The sequence below is a fragment of the Neopelma chrysocephalum genome, unplaced genomic scaffold (genome assembly GCF_003984885.1).
Source record: "Neopelma chrysocephalum unplaced genomic scaffold, ASM398488v2 Primary Assembly neopelma1_24, whole genome shotgun sequence".
Lineage (NCBI taxonomy): Eukaryota > Metazoa > Chordata > Aves > Passeriformes > Pipridae > Neopelma > Neopelma chrysocephalum.
The window spans coordinates 3,979,935-3,995,812 of NW_020897693.1; the positions used below are offsets into that span (position 1 = coordinate 3,979,935).

General features: G+C 40.9%; 1 protein-coding gene across 6 annotated transcripts in view; it reads left to right on the forward strand.

Moving 5' to 3' along the window:
- Positions 1 to 15,878, forward strand: part of ST5 (suppression of tumorigenicity 5) — a 168,520-nt gene that overhangs the window by 112,843 nt on the left and 39,799 nt on the right. For all 6 annotated transcript variants that reach the window (XM_027700637.1, XM_027700645.1, XM_027700664.1 and 3 more), the window contains 6 exons: positions 4,859 to 5,007; positions 7,772 to 7,987; positions 10,851 to 10,947; positions 11,869 to 11,913; positions 14,198 to 14,382; positions 15,022 to 15,131. In XM_027700637.1, coding sequence (XP_027556438.1) covers positions 4,859 to 5,007; positions 7,772 to 7,987; positions 10,851 to 10,947; positions 11,869 to 11,913; positions 14,198 to 14,382; positions 15,022 to 15,131 — 802 coding nt within the window. The remainder of the gene's footprint in view (positions 1 to 4,858; positions 5,008 to 7,771; positions 7,988 to 10,850; positions 10,948 to 11,868; positions 11,914 to 14,197; positions 14,383 to 15,021; positions 15,132 to 15,878) is intronic.

Below are 15,878 nucleotides of genomic sequence, written 5' to 3' on the forward strand. Positions count from 1 at the left end.
AGATACTTTATGAGAGTGTGGAGATTTTGTGGTTTTCATCCATTTGATCTGAACATGCTCATAAACATCCCAGTGGCTTGGTTTTCCTCCAGCACTGGTGGTGCAAATCTACGTTTGTGTAATTTTATGACTAAAATGAATGATCAACGCACACACATGGCAATGGGCCCACGTGGATTCTCACCACTGGGCAGTTCCTTGGACTTAGTGCCCAGAGATGCCAGAGGGCTGTAAGTCTGCACAGTGCTCTGCTGTTCCTTCATGCAGTGCTTGAACTCAGAGGTTTGCTCCCATTCCTTCCTCTTCAACGACAGCAAAAGCAGAATTCCCCAACCACCCTTCTCTCTGCTTGCTTCCTCCTTGCCCAGTGGTATTTTATCTTAATCTTCTGCAAGGGTTTGTGTGGACCAAATGAGTTGGGCTTTATGCACAACTGAACAGAGGTCATGGGCAGAGGGCAGAAAAGGTAGTTCAAGGATCTGTAGGTACCATCAGAGGGATTATGTGTGGAAAGGAGTTGATGTGACATCTTGTGTCTGTTGTTACAGAAACAATGTAAAAGGTTGCCCCAAGCATCAGAGGTTCTTACAGACTGCTCACTTGGGTGTTTCTACTTGTCTGTTTTTCAGTCTTGATTCTTCTTGTCTGGGCCTCTTTTCTATCCATTTATTGCCACTATTTCCAGCCCCTTGCCTAGGGAGCAGTATGTGCTGCTTTTTCCCAATTATCTCCTTGGATGTCAGCTGAAGCTTTCATCTCCCACTCTATTATAATATGAAATACATTAATTGCCCTATATTTTCTGCACGTGCTCTGTTATGCAGGAAATACACATTTTGTCATCTGTGAGGTGATAATTCTAACTCAGCTGTGCAACTCAGGGGCCAGGGCTTTCTATGTAGTCAGGAGGAAGGGTGGTAGACTCTTAGCTTGGGCACTCAGCGTCACCCTCTGGATTCAGTTTCTCCTCTGTGAACATTGGCTGCCGATTTAGGCACCCGAGTTAACACAAGTTGATGAGCCCTTTCCCTTACTGTATACCTGCTGTTTGCTGCTTCTTGCTTCCTGGCAGTGCAAAAGGCTGGAGTTATAATCAGCCCTTGGTGAATCACTTAATTCCTCTGATAATTGTTTCTCCCATCTAGAAAGAAATGATGCCTTTCCCTGCTTTCTGCCATTTATAGAGAAGCATCTGCCTGCTGCTTTTTTTTCCCTCCTCAGCTTTACTTTTCACTCCTTTCTCAGCGTGAGACAGGCTTGCTGAGTCTGCCTCTGCTTCCCATTTGCCACGTGTGAGAGGCTGAGCAGAGGAACATTGTGTGCTGCCTCAGGACTCAGTGGGGCTGACGGAGTGAGGAACTGCAACCCCTGGAGGAAACTCATTGATGCTTAAGCTCAAGGCACTGCATTCCTCGGGACTTTTAAAAATATCACTGGTTGTTTTATCTTTTTTTTTTTATTCTTATTTTATTTTTCTTTCTTTTCTTTCCACGGTGGACCACTCATTAAATTGTCTGTGAGGTCTTCTGAAGATAAATGTCGTGTAGATAAATACCCTGTGTTAACTCAGCAGTTTGGTACGTAGAATTCAAGAGAATGGGAAACTTGAAAAAAATGCTTATAAAGGGAACTGATCTGGGAGTACGGATGGTGATTAGAGACAGTATTTGCCAAAGACTTACTGTTAGTGAACATATGCATTCTGGGGATCTGATGCAGCTTTCTTTGAAGTCAGTGATTATCTGCTGTTGTCATGTGTGGCTGTAGGATCAGCCTTATTACGAATAGCCTGGCCTCTATGCTGCGTAATGTTTCTCCTTTTGTCTTCTAATAGAGACATCCATATGGCAGGAACAAAGACGTTTCCTTGCTCTTTCATTGTAAATATGTTTTCCTTTTGCAGCAAGTCCAAATGAATGCCAAAGCACTGCGGCTTGCAAACATTCCCTGCCTGGGTTTTGGGACTAGAGAAATGGTTGTGCTGAGGAGAAACGCAGAGATCAAAGCAGAAAACATAGACAAATAAACTGTCTCTTCTAGTTCACTGCTTGAACCAAATATTTCATTCAAATGTCAAATCAGCAAAACCAGGTTGTTTCTGATTGATTGTGTTATTTCACTATCAGAGATTTAGTGTGGAAGGAGATTATTCCTTAAAAAAAAAGGCAAAAAATAACGGTGAGATGTATTTGGTCTCAAGGCTTTATTTCAAAATGAAAAAAATCCACAAACACCCTGAAATAGTTTGGTTTTTGAGAAAATGAGAAAAAGAATGGAAACAAGACTTCTTGAACAGCAAACCAGTTGCTGAAGAAGCTCTCACAGCTCTAGGGGAAAGGGTTAAAATCCCTGTGGTGTCTCCTCTGACCTTCACATTACACTGAAGAGGAATTTGGCCCAAGCTTTCTCTTGGTAGAGAATCTGACTCAGAAAAGCAGCCTCTGCTCACGTTGCCTTGCTCCTCCCTCTTCTCTCATCCAAGACTTCTCTGGGCCCATTTCTATACTTAGTATTTCAGGTCAACATTAGTTATGTTGAGTTTAACTGGGTTCAAGCAATTCTGTTTTACATGGTGTCTTGGAAAGAGAATCCCCCTAGAATTTACAAATGCTTTACATTGCAAAGCAGTTTTCTTTTCACTGATGGGCTTGTTTCTTCTCAGAAGTTTGGATACTCTGCAGACGAATACAATAACATTTGTTTTCACAGGGAAGTGCATGTTTGAGCACTGTCTCATGCAGCCGGGTATTTTGAAATCTGTTAATCCATTCCAAAATGCTTTCTTGACCTATACTTGACTTGGGCTTACAAGAAATTTTATTATGCTAGTACAGCCCAATTAGCTGTGAGTAACAGCATTTTGCAAATTTGACTATTTATCATTGTTATGATTATCATATCTAGAGCTCTAGAGGTTACAAATAACAGAATTAGCGTGCAACATCTATTTTTCTTCCCACAGAAGGAATCAATCAATTCCATAGCCACCTCAGGACATTTGTAGCTTTACACTTTTTTTTAGGAATATTTGTTGGTTAAGATCTATTCTGTTCATTGCAATTATCAAAAGGTCTTCCTCCTTGTAACCCATGCACCTGAAGGTGTTCTTTCCATGTGGCACATGGATTGGCTACAATGATTGTGCAGCCTCTGGAATCAGATTCCCTCTGGATGAAATAATAAGCTGTCATTGCCGCTTCAGACATTCTTCAAGAGCAGCAGTGATTCAGACTTCTAATTAAAACAAAGCTAAAACATTCATTCTTGTGCTCATATTTGACTAAAAATCTTATTATGATGCATTACTGAAGCAAAACTGTATTTTTACTTCTATTGTGATACGTGAACTTGTCCAGCAAAAGTTCCTGCAGTGATAATTGATGAATTAAGCAGTCTCATGTTTCCAGGCTCAACAATTAAGTAGAAAGCACAAACTGCTTTTATTTTCTTTTGTAAAATAAGGAAATGTGGTATTCTGTCTAGAACAAAATAGCTGGTAGTCACATGGACTGAGGGTTAACCCAGGCCCTGCTCTCACTGAAAACACCTATGACTCAGCTGTCAACCCTTTAAATACTGTGAATATTTTCTGTAACAGTGGGAATAATAAACCATGCTACAGCTTTCTGTCCTCAATTCTTAATTGACATAGTATGCAGTAAAATCTGAATTTCTTATATTAAATAGCTTGTCTTGTAATATAGGTTGTATTAAAAACATGGGGTTTAGAGTCATTTATAGATATAAAACTTAAAAGCAAGTAGGTTTAAAAGCTATGAACTTCTGCATGTTTCAAGTTTCTGTAAATTCAAGCCTTGAATTTGAGTAGATCACTCTTTTTGGAGATGACTTTCTGTTTAAGATGGTTGGAAAACTGGAAGGACCCTTTATTTGATAAACCTGGAGTTTTAAATCAGTTGCTGATCACCAAGTGTTTGAAAAAATGGATACAAAATGTTAATTTTGTTGATGGCACTCATTCGTCTTCATGCTACTTAGTTCAGTGAGAGGTTTGCTAAGTTCAGGGGTTGTGAGAAGATGGTGGATATTGGATCTCAAATCTGGACTGTAGATTTTGGTTCTGATTTTCAAATGCTAAAAATTCAAAGATTGCTGTCTGCTTTTTGATGTATTTTTCATTTATGTCATATGTAGTCATTAACTGTTCAAGCCTCTATCCATTACTAGCAGGATGAGTTTCCTTCTGGGATATTGGAATTTTATGTAACTTGAAACGAATAGCTGCCTAACTGGAAGACATGATGTGTTTTAAAGAACACTTTGAGGAGGCAGTATGGTTGGGACAGAAATTCTTCCCCTTTTATGTTTTCAGTCTTCTCTCTTGGCACTGCTGAGCCAAAATGTTTATTCTTTCTTTGCCTTCCCTCAGGAGAAGGGAAAAATGAAGGTAGCATCAAATAAGAGCTGTCTTATTGTTTGTAAGGGTGGTATGTTGAGAACGGTTATTTATTGGTCTTCATTTCACCCTATGAGTGGTTGTTACAGATTTATAAAATCTACTGATACACTTTAAAGTAGTTAAGTGCCTTAGCTTTTACATTTCAATAAATTTTCCACAGCTGCGGATGCTCAGAACCACGTCTTGTGAAATCTTTGTATTTTATTGGAAAAAAAAGGCAGTAAAAAAAATCCAAAGAAACTTGTCAACCGCATAGCCAAGTTCTCTTCCAAATACTTCCAGCTGCAGCTAGAGGGATGAGTCATGCTGAAAGCTGAGGAGCTTTTTCTAAAAGCCTTTCACTTGGTTCACATGATTTTATTTTTTTTTTATTTTTTTCTAATTTTACATTCCTGTCTGTTTTTCTTTCCTTAAAAAAAAAACAACCCAAATGTGAAGGCGAGTCACCCAAGGAAAACCCGTACGAGGATGTGGAGCTGAAAGGCCGTCACGCGGGCCGAAAATCCCATCAGCTCTCTGAGAATTCCCTAGATTCTTTGCACAGGATGTGGACGCCGCAGAACAGGAAATACACATCACCTCCCCAGGTAACAGCCTGTCTTTCTGTGCTTGAAGCTTATTTAAAGCTTTCGCAAGGAAATCAGTCGTGGCATAGGAGGAAGAGAGCCGTACTGGATGATAAAGGGTATCTGGAAAGAGTGCGACCGAACGCGTGAGTCGGTGCTGGGAATGCTCTTGGCAGCTGTTGCTCAGCTTCCCAGGGCTGCAGGAGCTGATGGCTCTTTGTGCTGGCTGTGGCCTCAGGATTTCAATCAGAATCCTTCCACCGGTTGTTTGTGAGTTAAATCTGGACCTAAGTTATTTGTATGGCTGCACCTCTTAGTGAATTGCCTCTGCATTTGCTGCTGTGATTTTAAGCAGGGGCAGGAGGGGAAAAGTCAGCTGCTAATTTTGCCCGTGTGTTGTTACGTGAGGCCTCTTGTGACTTTGCTCTTGTGAAGTACGTAGTGTGGCGTGTTTTACTGTAAAATGGAGAATGCCAAGTATGTCCCCCCAATAAATAAACAAATAATAACATAATCAGAAAAACCTGAGTGTCTGCATTTAACGAGGCTGTATAAGTTGTGTTTACAGCAAAAGATGAAAGATGAGGAACTCTGCAGACTTTCTATTTTGTGGTGAATTTTCCAAAGCAAGTCTGTTTTTTGTGAACACTATGAAATGCCGGGTTGCTTTGTTGTTTAGGGATCATTGTGTTCATAAGAAAAAATATGATTCTTATCATATACTTAATTTTGAGATTCAAAATACCATTTAAAGGAACTTCACTGTGCACTGAATCAACAGAAAATTTGCAGTTGAACAAAACGTCACAACAATTTACATTTTGCCTTGTAAAGAGACCTAGAACAAAACTGAATACATTTTCTTTCACTTATTTTGTGTGCATGTGAGCATCACAGTCCAAGAGACAAAAGAAGTACCACCAGAATTCTTAGTGTGCATCCTAGCACATCTCTTGTAAAACAGCAGTGTTTTCAGCAAAGCTACTGGAAAAGGAACAAGTGGAAGGTAGTAATCAGGCAGAATAAGGAGAAACAGAAACTGCAGTCACAAAGATAACCTTGTAGTGAGAGACTTATGCTGCATAACAATTATTTCTGGCTGTGTGCATATTAACAGGAACTATGTAGCATCCAGAGGATCTAGGAGGGTGTACCATTAGGGTGGGAACCATATAGGACCATAGTAAGATACTGTCCAATGTTCTCTGTTTAACACAGGGTGACCAAAGAATATACAGATTTAAACAGCTTCTTTAAAGTTGTTCAGTAAATAAGTACTCTCTGGTATCTTTGCAACAGGGCTGTTTTTATTCTGGCAGCTTGTTTTTGAAATGCTGCCTGGAGTTCCCTGCCAGGAGTCAGTCCTGCCATAATTGCACTGTCATTGTGCTGATATTTAAAGTGAAGAGGCACTAAGAGCGGGTCAGCTACGGGCCTGGGTAATTCTCCAATGACCAGAAATAGAAAAGTCAGAATTTCCTGAAGAATGGTAGATTTGGCAACTATTTATCACCCAGTTTTTCCATCATAACAACAGAGCTGGCTTAGCAACATGACTTTTCAGTCGTGGATGATGATAAACAAGAGGAAGGAGATCAGAAGGTCATCAGGCTTCCAATAATCATCTCCAAAAAAATTCCTTTTATTAAAGTATAGACTGCTGTAGATTTTCCTGGTGTGCCAATCTGTGGTAAGCAAGGACCTCAGAAACACTGATTTTGAATCCCACTGTGTCTTCTCCTTTCCCATTTTTTATTTTCAGTTTTTGAAGTCATCACATGTAAAAGGAATGTTTTATGATGACATTGTATTTGTGATGCAAAACACACCCACATAGAAACACCTGTGCTTAATCCCAGATTGCATGGCACTGTAATCAGTAAGCCCTCCAAGTAGAAAAAAATGGGACATTTATTACTTCAGGTTTATAACTTGTAATACTGCTGATATAATATTAGCAAATGCCAGTTGACAGACATTTGACATAATAGTACTTTTTCCTGGATGTGCTGGTTAAGCTTCTTTACAGTGTTTGTATTTGGGAGGAGAAGGCAGGGACCCAGCTTTGCCAGCCTGCTGATTAACCTTCCTGAGAGCTGGGCAGAGCTGTTTGAAGGACTGCTTCAAAAGAGACCTAGTTTTTTAAAGATAGATGTTACTTGGTGCTTAATCCTGTCAGTGAAATTTTCCCCTCCCCCTCCAATGCTAACGGTTTTGTGTTTTAAAGGGAATTCTTTGGGAATGCAGGACAAAGCTATAACAGCACCTCTGCATATTGGCAGATGTTAAAATTTCTTAACATCATGAAAATACATGAAGCTTGATTTTTTTCTTTACTTTTTTTTTGTTTTTCCTAGGATAAAATAGCATGAATTTACTATTATTTTATTGCTATTACATTGAATTAATATTACACTGAATTGGATAAATGCTCTTGATCTTCACTCTTGCAAGTGAAAGAGATGGGCCAGGCCCACTGGGTCAGTGTTCTGATGTCAGCCAAGCCTATAAGTCAGATTTTAAGGCTCGTACAGTTGATGTGATGTGGGTGCAGGGAAATGCACCAGAGCCAAAGTTACTGCGGTTTTCTTTGAACTTTCAAGTCTTAGATATTGACATCTGACCCTTCATCATGATCTTAAACCCTCTCTTCACACATGTCCCGCAGAGCAGTGGCTCACCTGGCAGGATGTCCTTGTGTAGCCACCACTCACTCACAGAGAGCTACCTCTTCTGTCAGTGTTGCTGAGGAGGGGTAGAGCTCAAGCTGTTCTTGTTCCTGCAGCTGCCCTCGAAGCCCAGCAGCCAGTCTCTGCGCGTCGGGAACTGGTCAGAAAGGAAGAGCCACCGCTTACCACGGCTGCCCAAGCGGCACAGCCACGATGACATGCTGCTGCTGGCTCAGCTTGGCATCCCCTCCTCCCCTTCCAGCCTCAACGAGGACAGCCTGAGCACTGCAAGCGAGCTGCTGTCCACGCGGCGGGCCAGGAGGATCCCAAAGGTATTGGCAGCGTGATCAGGCTTATGCTGAGGACGGGCCACCTGTCCTCAAGAGCTTGCAAATTTCTACCCAGCCTTTAGCCATCACTGAAAGCTCTTTTTGTATCCTAAAGGAACATTTAGATCAAAACAGAAACAGTAATTCTCAGGAGCCCAGCCATACCCCTTTGAGTTGATTTAAGGCAATTCTGCTTTCCACACTCTTGTTTAAGCTCTGTGGACCAGAGCACTGTTGCAGACGCAGCTTTATGATTTTGAATGGGTGATGGCCAAGAAGTTATTTTTTATAACATGCAGCAGCATCTGAAGTGGTATTTCCTCATCATTTGCTTCCTGGTCTCAGGAAAATAACAATTATTGACCTAATATGTTTCCCTTCGTTTACTCATAACCTACCCCATCCTGATAACCATGTTGTCTTCGTGGATTTGAAGTAAAACTTAATTTTTCATTTTTCAAGGAGTTTTCCAACTCAAAATAGAATGTGAAAAAAGAAACAAACCCAAGCCACAAGATGACAACCAAAAAAACTCAACAAACCTTTTCTTGTACAATAGCAACAGAGAGGGGGAAAACTGCTAATATACTTAATTTTAGCTTGTGAACAAAGTTGATTTTTACTCTGTATACAACTCTTTCCTGTTCTTATTAGAAAGAATATTTTAAAGCACATGGCTATAAATACTGTGAGTAGGACATTTTTATGTTTCTGTCAGTTAGTCAGAAATTCTGTTTAAGGAGGAAATTACATCCTTAATATTAACTATATTTTTACTTTCTTGGAATTTACTGTTTTACTGCACAAATGAACATACATCTATGGAGGAAGTTACGTAGTAACTTACAGAGTAACTTGTTTTTGAGTAAAACTTTGACAGTTTGGCTGTTGGTTTTGTACTCAATTTTTTTTTAATTGATGAGACAGGTATTCTCCTTATGTGAAATTATGTTTTCAGCATATGAATGTTCATAGTTTTATCATAAATCTTGTAACAATTTCTATTTTTTTATCACTGTAACTCCCAGAATCGCATGTTGCTGGAGAATATCAGGTTTTTTTTACTGAGAAAATGCTAGTTATTGGAGGGAAAAATTCAAACCTGAGAAACTCCTGTTCTGTACCACCCCTAGTGATGCTTCATGAAGCAATACCCAAGTCCTTTAAACATCTGGGCTTTCCTCAGCAGAGTGCAGGCATTTTACCCTTGGTGAAGTAGCTCAAGCAGACGAAGCACCAAGCAGCACAGCAAGGGGAGTGAAAAATCCCAGCAAGGGCCTCCACTCCTGGTTCCTGATGCCTTGTGTAGTGGTTTCCTGCAGGAGTTTCTGGGCTGGTGCACATGCAGGAGCTGGGCAAGGTTTTATCCTGCTGGCTCTGCCACAGGATTCCCAGTGGGAAGAGCCAGGCATGTGGCTGTGAGCAGAGAATCATAAAATCAACTGGGTTGGAAAAGACCTCCAAGATCAAGTCCAACCCTTGATCCAACACTGCCGTGGTTACTAGACCATGGCACTAAGTGCCACATCCAATCTCATCCTAAAAACCTCCAGGGATGGTGAAGCAAGTTCAGAAGAGCTTTGCTGGTGGGTTGCACATGGCTCAGTCAGCACTTAGAGGTAAAATCCCTGATACTGATTCAAGTGGGAGAACAAGTGAGGATTTTAACACTTCAGAATGTTCTGGGCTGGACCCTCTTCTTCTGTTGGAGGGGTTGCATGAGACTTTGTTCCAGTCTGTGCTCTGTTACTGGCCTTCTACTCTGTCTATGGCAAATTAGTTTCTCTCTCACTGAGTTTATCTCTCTCTGCAAGCTGAGGTGAAACAGTTTTTGCAAAATGTATTATAGTTCTATGACTAAAACTGCTATGGAATAAAATATACTATTCCTGACTCATAAGACATTATGAAGATTAATTGCATATTATAACATATTTATGACTCTCCAGAAGTCATAATAGTGTGTTTAATTATGAATTCTTAGTAATCCCAACCTCTTGTTGAAGGCACTAAACACAAGTTATCTCATTAATATTTTCCATCATCTCAGATTTTTTTTGGCAGACAGTTATTTTCTGCATTAGCCCTCTTGAGGGAAGTCACAATGATTACCAGGACTTAAAATTCTGGCTAGTGGTGGATAAAGCCAGCTAAAGACAGCACTAGTAGCTAACTTCAAAATACTTTTGTAGATAAGGATAAGATTGGAGACAGTATGTACAGCACCTCTGAAGTGAGGTAAGTACAGGGTAAGCTGGAAAGGGGAAGAAGTCCATATGGGCCAGACCCTCAGCTGATACCATGTATCTTCAAAGCAGCTGGTTCACTCTGTACCTGAAAAAGCTTAAAAAAGTTAGACCCAACTCCTTGTGCTTATTTGAACACATGAAAATCTCAGTTCAGAGAGGTGCTGGTACACCTTACTCTTGTATTCAAAATCTGAATATGATCTTCAAAGTTGGATAAGGCTAATGGATTACTATTATTTAGAAGATGCAAGTGAAGAGAGAAATAATAGCTTAGAGGAATGAGGTGGTAGAGGATGACAGCTACCTTTGAATCCTCAGGCTCATTGCTTTTATTGCAAATGTCTATGGGATTTTTGAAAATGGTATTTAGATTTCTGAGTTATTTAATTGTTTTTAAAAATATACCCATAGGTAAAGAAGTGAAATTGAAAATAACTTATTCATACAAACGGGATTCAAAATAAGAGAAATGAAAATGCCCTTTGAAATAGTAAAGGCTTTGTGGGTTCAGCTGGCATATCATCCATGGTTAAATTGTTTGTTTGGATAGCTTAATTAAAAGTCTCCTGGCAGAAAAGTGTTTAGTCTTACTGAGTCCTCATTTTCTTATTTTGCAGCTTGTCCAAAGAATCAATTCAATCTACAGCGCAAAAAGAGGAAAAAAACGACTGAAGAAACTTTCTATGTCCAATATTGAGACAGCATCCCTACGAGGTATGATACAAGTGTTATGGTTCAGTGAATCCATTGGAATGTTTCTGGATTAACAGATTCTCTTTTCTTCTCCACATCTCCCCTGGACTCTACTTTGTTTAGAACTTTCTTCCATGAACAACAATAACTTTCTCTCTGCTAGAGGAGAAAATGAGGATGAGCTAAAAATAAACAAGATTCTCAGTATTGTCTCTCCTATTAATCCCATGATCAGCTAGATTTATCAAGCTTCTTTAGTTCACTTTTCAAGTCACTTGCATCTGTAAGTTTTGTCCAAAATTCACAGTTTTGACCTAGCAATTCTTTCATGCTTCTTCCTGGCACTCACACTGTGCTTCAGACTGCTTCTGGAAAAACAGGGGCCAAAAAGAAATTTAGGCCATGTTTGTAGTAAGAGTACAATAGAGCTTTAATACAAGTACCCCTCAGAAATACATCTTGTCATATGGCTACTTTTGCCTGTTAACTCTAACTTGGTTTGTTGAGTTCTGGTGATTGAAGATGTTGCCCATACAACCAAAGCTCATAAGGCTTACTTTGGCTTCTCAAGTGCTCCATAACTTTCTTTTTTCCAAAAAAATTAAAGTCTGAAAACAGTAGTGAAAGGGCTAAGATCCATTTTCTAAATGGAATATTCACTTTTGCAGCTGAGCATAGATGGGGGTTCAGTGCAAACAGTTGCTGTAAGGGAGAATGAATTTTGCACTTTCATCAAAATGAAGCTCTTATTCTCAAGCAAAATTGGAATTGAATCCAAGGAAAACACCATCTAAGGAGTCATTCAAACTGTTTATTTCAAGATATTTTAAGCCTGAGGAGAAGTGCATGTGTGGATCACAAGGCTCAGAGATGTTTCACTGCAGTAAACTGAGTTTGTTTGCTTTGGTTTTGCATTAACTGATCCCTCTATGTCCTCTGCAGATGAGAACAGCGAGAGCGAGAGTGACTCAGATGACAGGTTTAAAGGTAAGGGATCAGCCTTCAATAACTTCTAGTCAGACCCTGTCACAGACCTTACCAATGTACATCCTTCTGACACTGCACGTTGTTTCTGCCCATGGTCTATATTTTCTTTCCTGAGCTATGCTAACTCCATTACTGCAGAGCTCACAAAAGTTCCAACACAGGAGCATGAACGTGGAAAGCAAGTACAAAATGAGCTGTGAGGATCTAACAAGGATTTGGCAACTGTGTCATATGATGAAAAACAGGGCCTTTGATAGGTTTGCTTTGTTAGCCACTTCACAGATGCTGATCTATTCCAGACTGACTACTGGGTGCAGACTTAGAGGGATGAGATTGGATAAAGATGCTTTCTTCTTATTCATATGCTGCTTTCAGTGTTTGCTGCGAGCTGCTGTTGGAGGCAGGAATTTGGGTATGATCCAGCATAGTGGTTCTTACACTCTTTTATAACTCCGCAGTCTCCAAATTGCAGAAATTCCTTTATCAGTGCACAGCACCTGCACAAACTCTGCCTGAACCAGGCCAGTAAATTAGTCCTTCCTTTTCAAGAGTTCTGATACAGAAAGAGACCTATAAAAAGGTTGAAGGTAGCAACAACAGATTTTATTACTAAACCCCATAATGTTGTTTGTAAGTGGTGGTGGTGGGGGAAACCCCAAGAGTGTGGATCTGTTGTTATATGATAAGGGACAAGCATCCATGTTTATCTACTGCAGATGTCACCTGCTTACTGTTCATGCAGCAAAACTTTCTGGAAAACATTGTCTTAGGGAAACAGGTTTGTTCCAGATAAGTGGTGGTAAGAACACCCAAAACAGGCTGTATGCAACATTTTAGGGTTGTGTGGAAAAAGATTCATTGCTCCTTTGTCTACCTGTACTAGCCCAAAGGCACTTTCAGTTCTGTTTCTCTCTGTGTCAAAAAATATAGGGGTTGCTTGTTCTCATAGCCCATGGAGGAAGATAGGCAGGGCTTGGCCTCTCTTGTGTTATTGGGAGGATATTCTGATTTCACTGGAAACAGGGAGGCTTTCCCCCCATTGTTGTGGAACAGAGGATCTTCATTCTGGTGTCTCAGTAACCAACTGTTCCTGAGTGATCTAATATTTACATCGATGCTCTCAGGGCATCCTCAGCCAAAGACACAGTTGTCATGTGTAGCATGACAGGATTCACTGGGTCCCCATCTAGTGGGGTGGACTCTTTGGTTTCACCTCTTGCAGATGTGAAGACCTGGCTGGTAGAGTGGGGCTATCTCAGGGCAGGACCAGGCAGGTTATTCCTTGGGATTTAGCTTCCGTAGTTGTGCAGTCACACCAAGTGCTTTATCAAAATAATTCTTCATTTTTGTGTTGAACCAGTTGTAGGACAGCTGGTCACCAAGAGGTTTCCCTTTGTTTCTGGCAATTAATTATGGATGTGATCAAGAGCTTATGACATCTTATTTTCCTACCATGAGAGATAGTTTGCCTTTTGCAAACTGTGGGCAAAGACAGTGATAGCATAAAAACATGTGCTGCTAACAGTTTGATTGCCATTGCACAGAGATCCTGGTGTGAAGAGGTGGGGTAGAGCAGGCAGAAAACTGGTTTTACTGAGCTGTTTTCACTTTTTGGTCTACCAGAACTGGTAATGATGTTACTGACTAGTCCACCATAGATGTCTAGTGACAAGTCACTTAATGAAGGCATATCTTTGAAGTCTGGATGTGACCATAAATCTAAGATTGCCCCTTAATTGAATTGGCACTAGCAAAGCAATCCATGGGAGGCAGTTGGCACATCTTTCCTTTTCTTCCTGTCCCCTTTCCCTGGATATTGTTCCATGGTTCATAGCAAAAAGCTGTGCTACGTAGAGGCAGGGCACAGAGCTCTTTTTCACCAGTGTAAGCTAGATCCAAATCAGGCCTGAGATGTGAAAAATGTGAAACCCTCGAGGCCCCAGTGCATTTGCACACCCACATGAGGGTTTATAATCTAGTCTTATGTGTGAAGGGAAAACAGACCTTTGGCAGGGTAACAGTTATGAACTGCAAATTATTTCAGTGACTTAGTGTTGCATCACTTGAGTACTTGGAGAGAGTTTTGATTTATGGGTGCAATTAGCGAGGGAGAGTACAGAAGGTTCGCTAACTAGAAGGTTTGCTTTTGAAAGGAGAACATGCTTGGAATAATACTCTGGCAAATTGAAAGTCCTTTGTGAATGGCTGTGGCTTACACACCTACATTACAGTCTCAGGTAATGATCTATCTCTTTTTTAATTCCCTTTTTTTTTTTAATGCCAGCTCATACCCAGCGTCTTGTACACATCCAGTCAATGCTGAAGAGGGCTCCAAGTTATCGAACCCTGGAACTGGAGCTGATTGAATGGCAGGAACGGGAGTTATTTGAGTATTTTGTGGTAGTGTCACTGAAAAAGAAGCCCTCTAAAAACACTTACCTCCCAGAAGTGACATATCAGTTTCCCAAGGTAAAAGAAAAATTCTTATGTACAGTGCATTCTAAGATCAGTGAAGTGAATAAGTGGAAAAATGAATACAAATCTAATTTTCAAATGGAGCTTTCAGAATTATTCCAAAGCAATACATTACAAAGTGAAGGGCATAGAGAAGGTAACAGAAAGCTTTCCCTGTTTTCAGATTTATCTTTTCCAAGGCTGGAGAGTTTGGCCTGATGGCAGATACTTTAAAGACTGTGTTTAAATACAGTTTCTAAATATTTCGCTTTTAACTCATTTTGGCTATATTAGGATTCATTCCAAAACTCGCTGAAGTCAGTGGAAAGATTTTTTCTGATCTCTGGAATTTCTCTTGTGCTCTTGCAGCAGAAAGGTATTTGAGTTAAGGCTGTGCTTTAAGTGGCCATTGTGCAACAAGGGAATTTCAGGCAATTAAGAAAAAGGATTAAAAAACCCAGCAGTGATTATTTCTTTTGTACTGGCATCTATAAACCTGTCCTGGAGTCATGCCTCGCTCTGCCAAGGACAAATAAAGAACAATCTGATGCGCTCTTGCTCTCAGAGCTCATTAGTAGCCCTGCCCCCTGTGCAGTGCTGTGCAGCCAGGACTACAACAGGGACTGACTGAGCCTCACTTTTCTTCCCCCGCAGCTGGAAAGACCGACCAAGCAAATGCGTGAAGCAGAGGAGCGTCTCAAGGCCATCCCTCAGTTCTGCTTCCCTGACGCCAAGGACTGGCTCCCTGTCTCTGAGTACAACAGGTAACCGCCCCGGTGCTCCTCTGCCGCACGGCGCTGACGGGGAGCATCTGGAGCAGCCACGGGCTCTGCGATGCCCAATTAAGGAAGCAGCAGTTTGAGCCTTGGCCACTTTGTGATCAAGCAGCTGCATTTCATTTTTCTTTCTTCTGAAGTTCTGTGCTCTTTTTCTCGCCTGTTCTGCCTGCCTCACAGGCCTGTGTGGCTGAGGGGAAGAGGCTTGAAGGTTCCTCTGAGTGCTAAACTCAAAAGCATAAATGGAAGTATTTAAAATTAATCTAAAAAGGGACAGGGCCCTGCCCACCACCTGCCCCAGTCATTTACCTCAGAGTGCTTGTTTAGCATTGCAGGACATTCTTCATTTGTCCCAAAACACTGCTGTCTGAGAACTTTTTTTGGAGCTGAGCTCTATGCCAAGAGAGGAGCCCTATCTTCCTTCCAGGGCATAGGAATGACTGTAAGAGAAGGGCAAGGGAAGGGAGAGCCAGGTTTGAGTTTTCTTTTTCATTCAAAACTAACCTCAAAAATGTATAATTTTTCCCCCCTGCATTGGTATGTCAGAACCTTTTGATTCAAAGGTGCAGAAGTAACAGGGTAGGCAGAGGGCATAGAATAATGGAATGCTTTGGATTGGAAGGGACATTTAAAGGTCCTCTAGTCCAACTTTTCTGCCATGACTAGGGACATCTTCAACTAAATAGGCTGCTGAGAGCCCCACCCAGCTTGACCTTAACAGTTTCTAGGAATTAG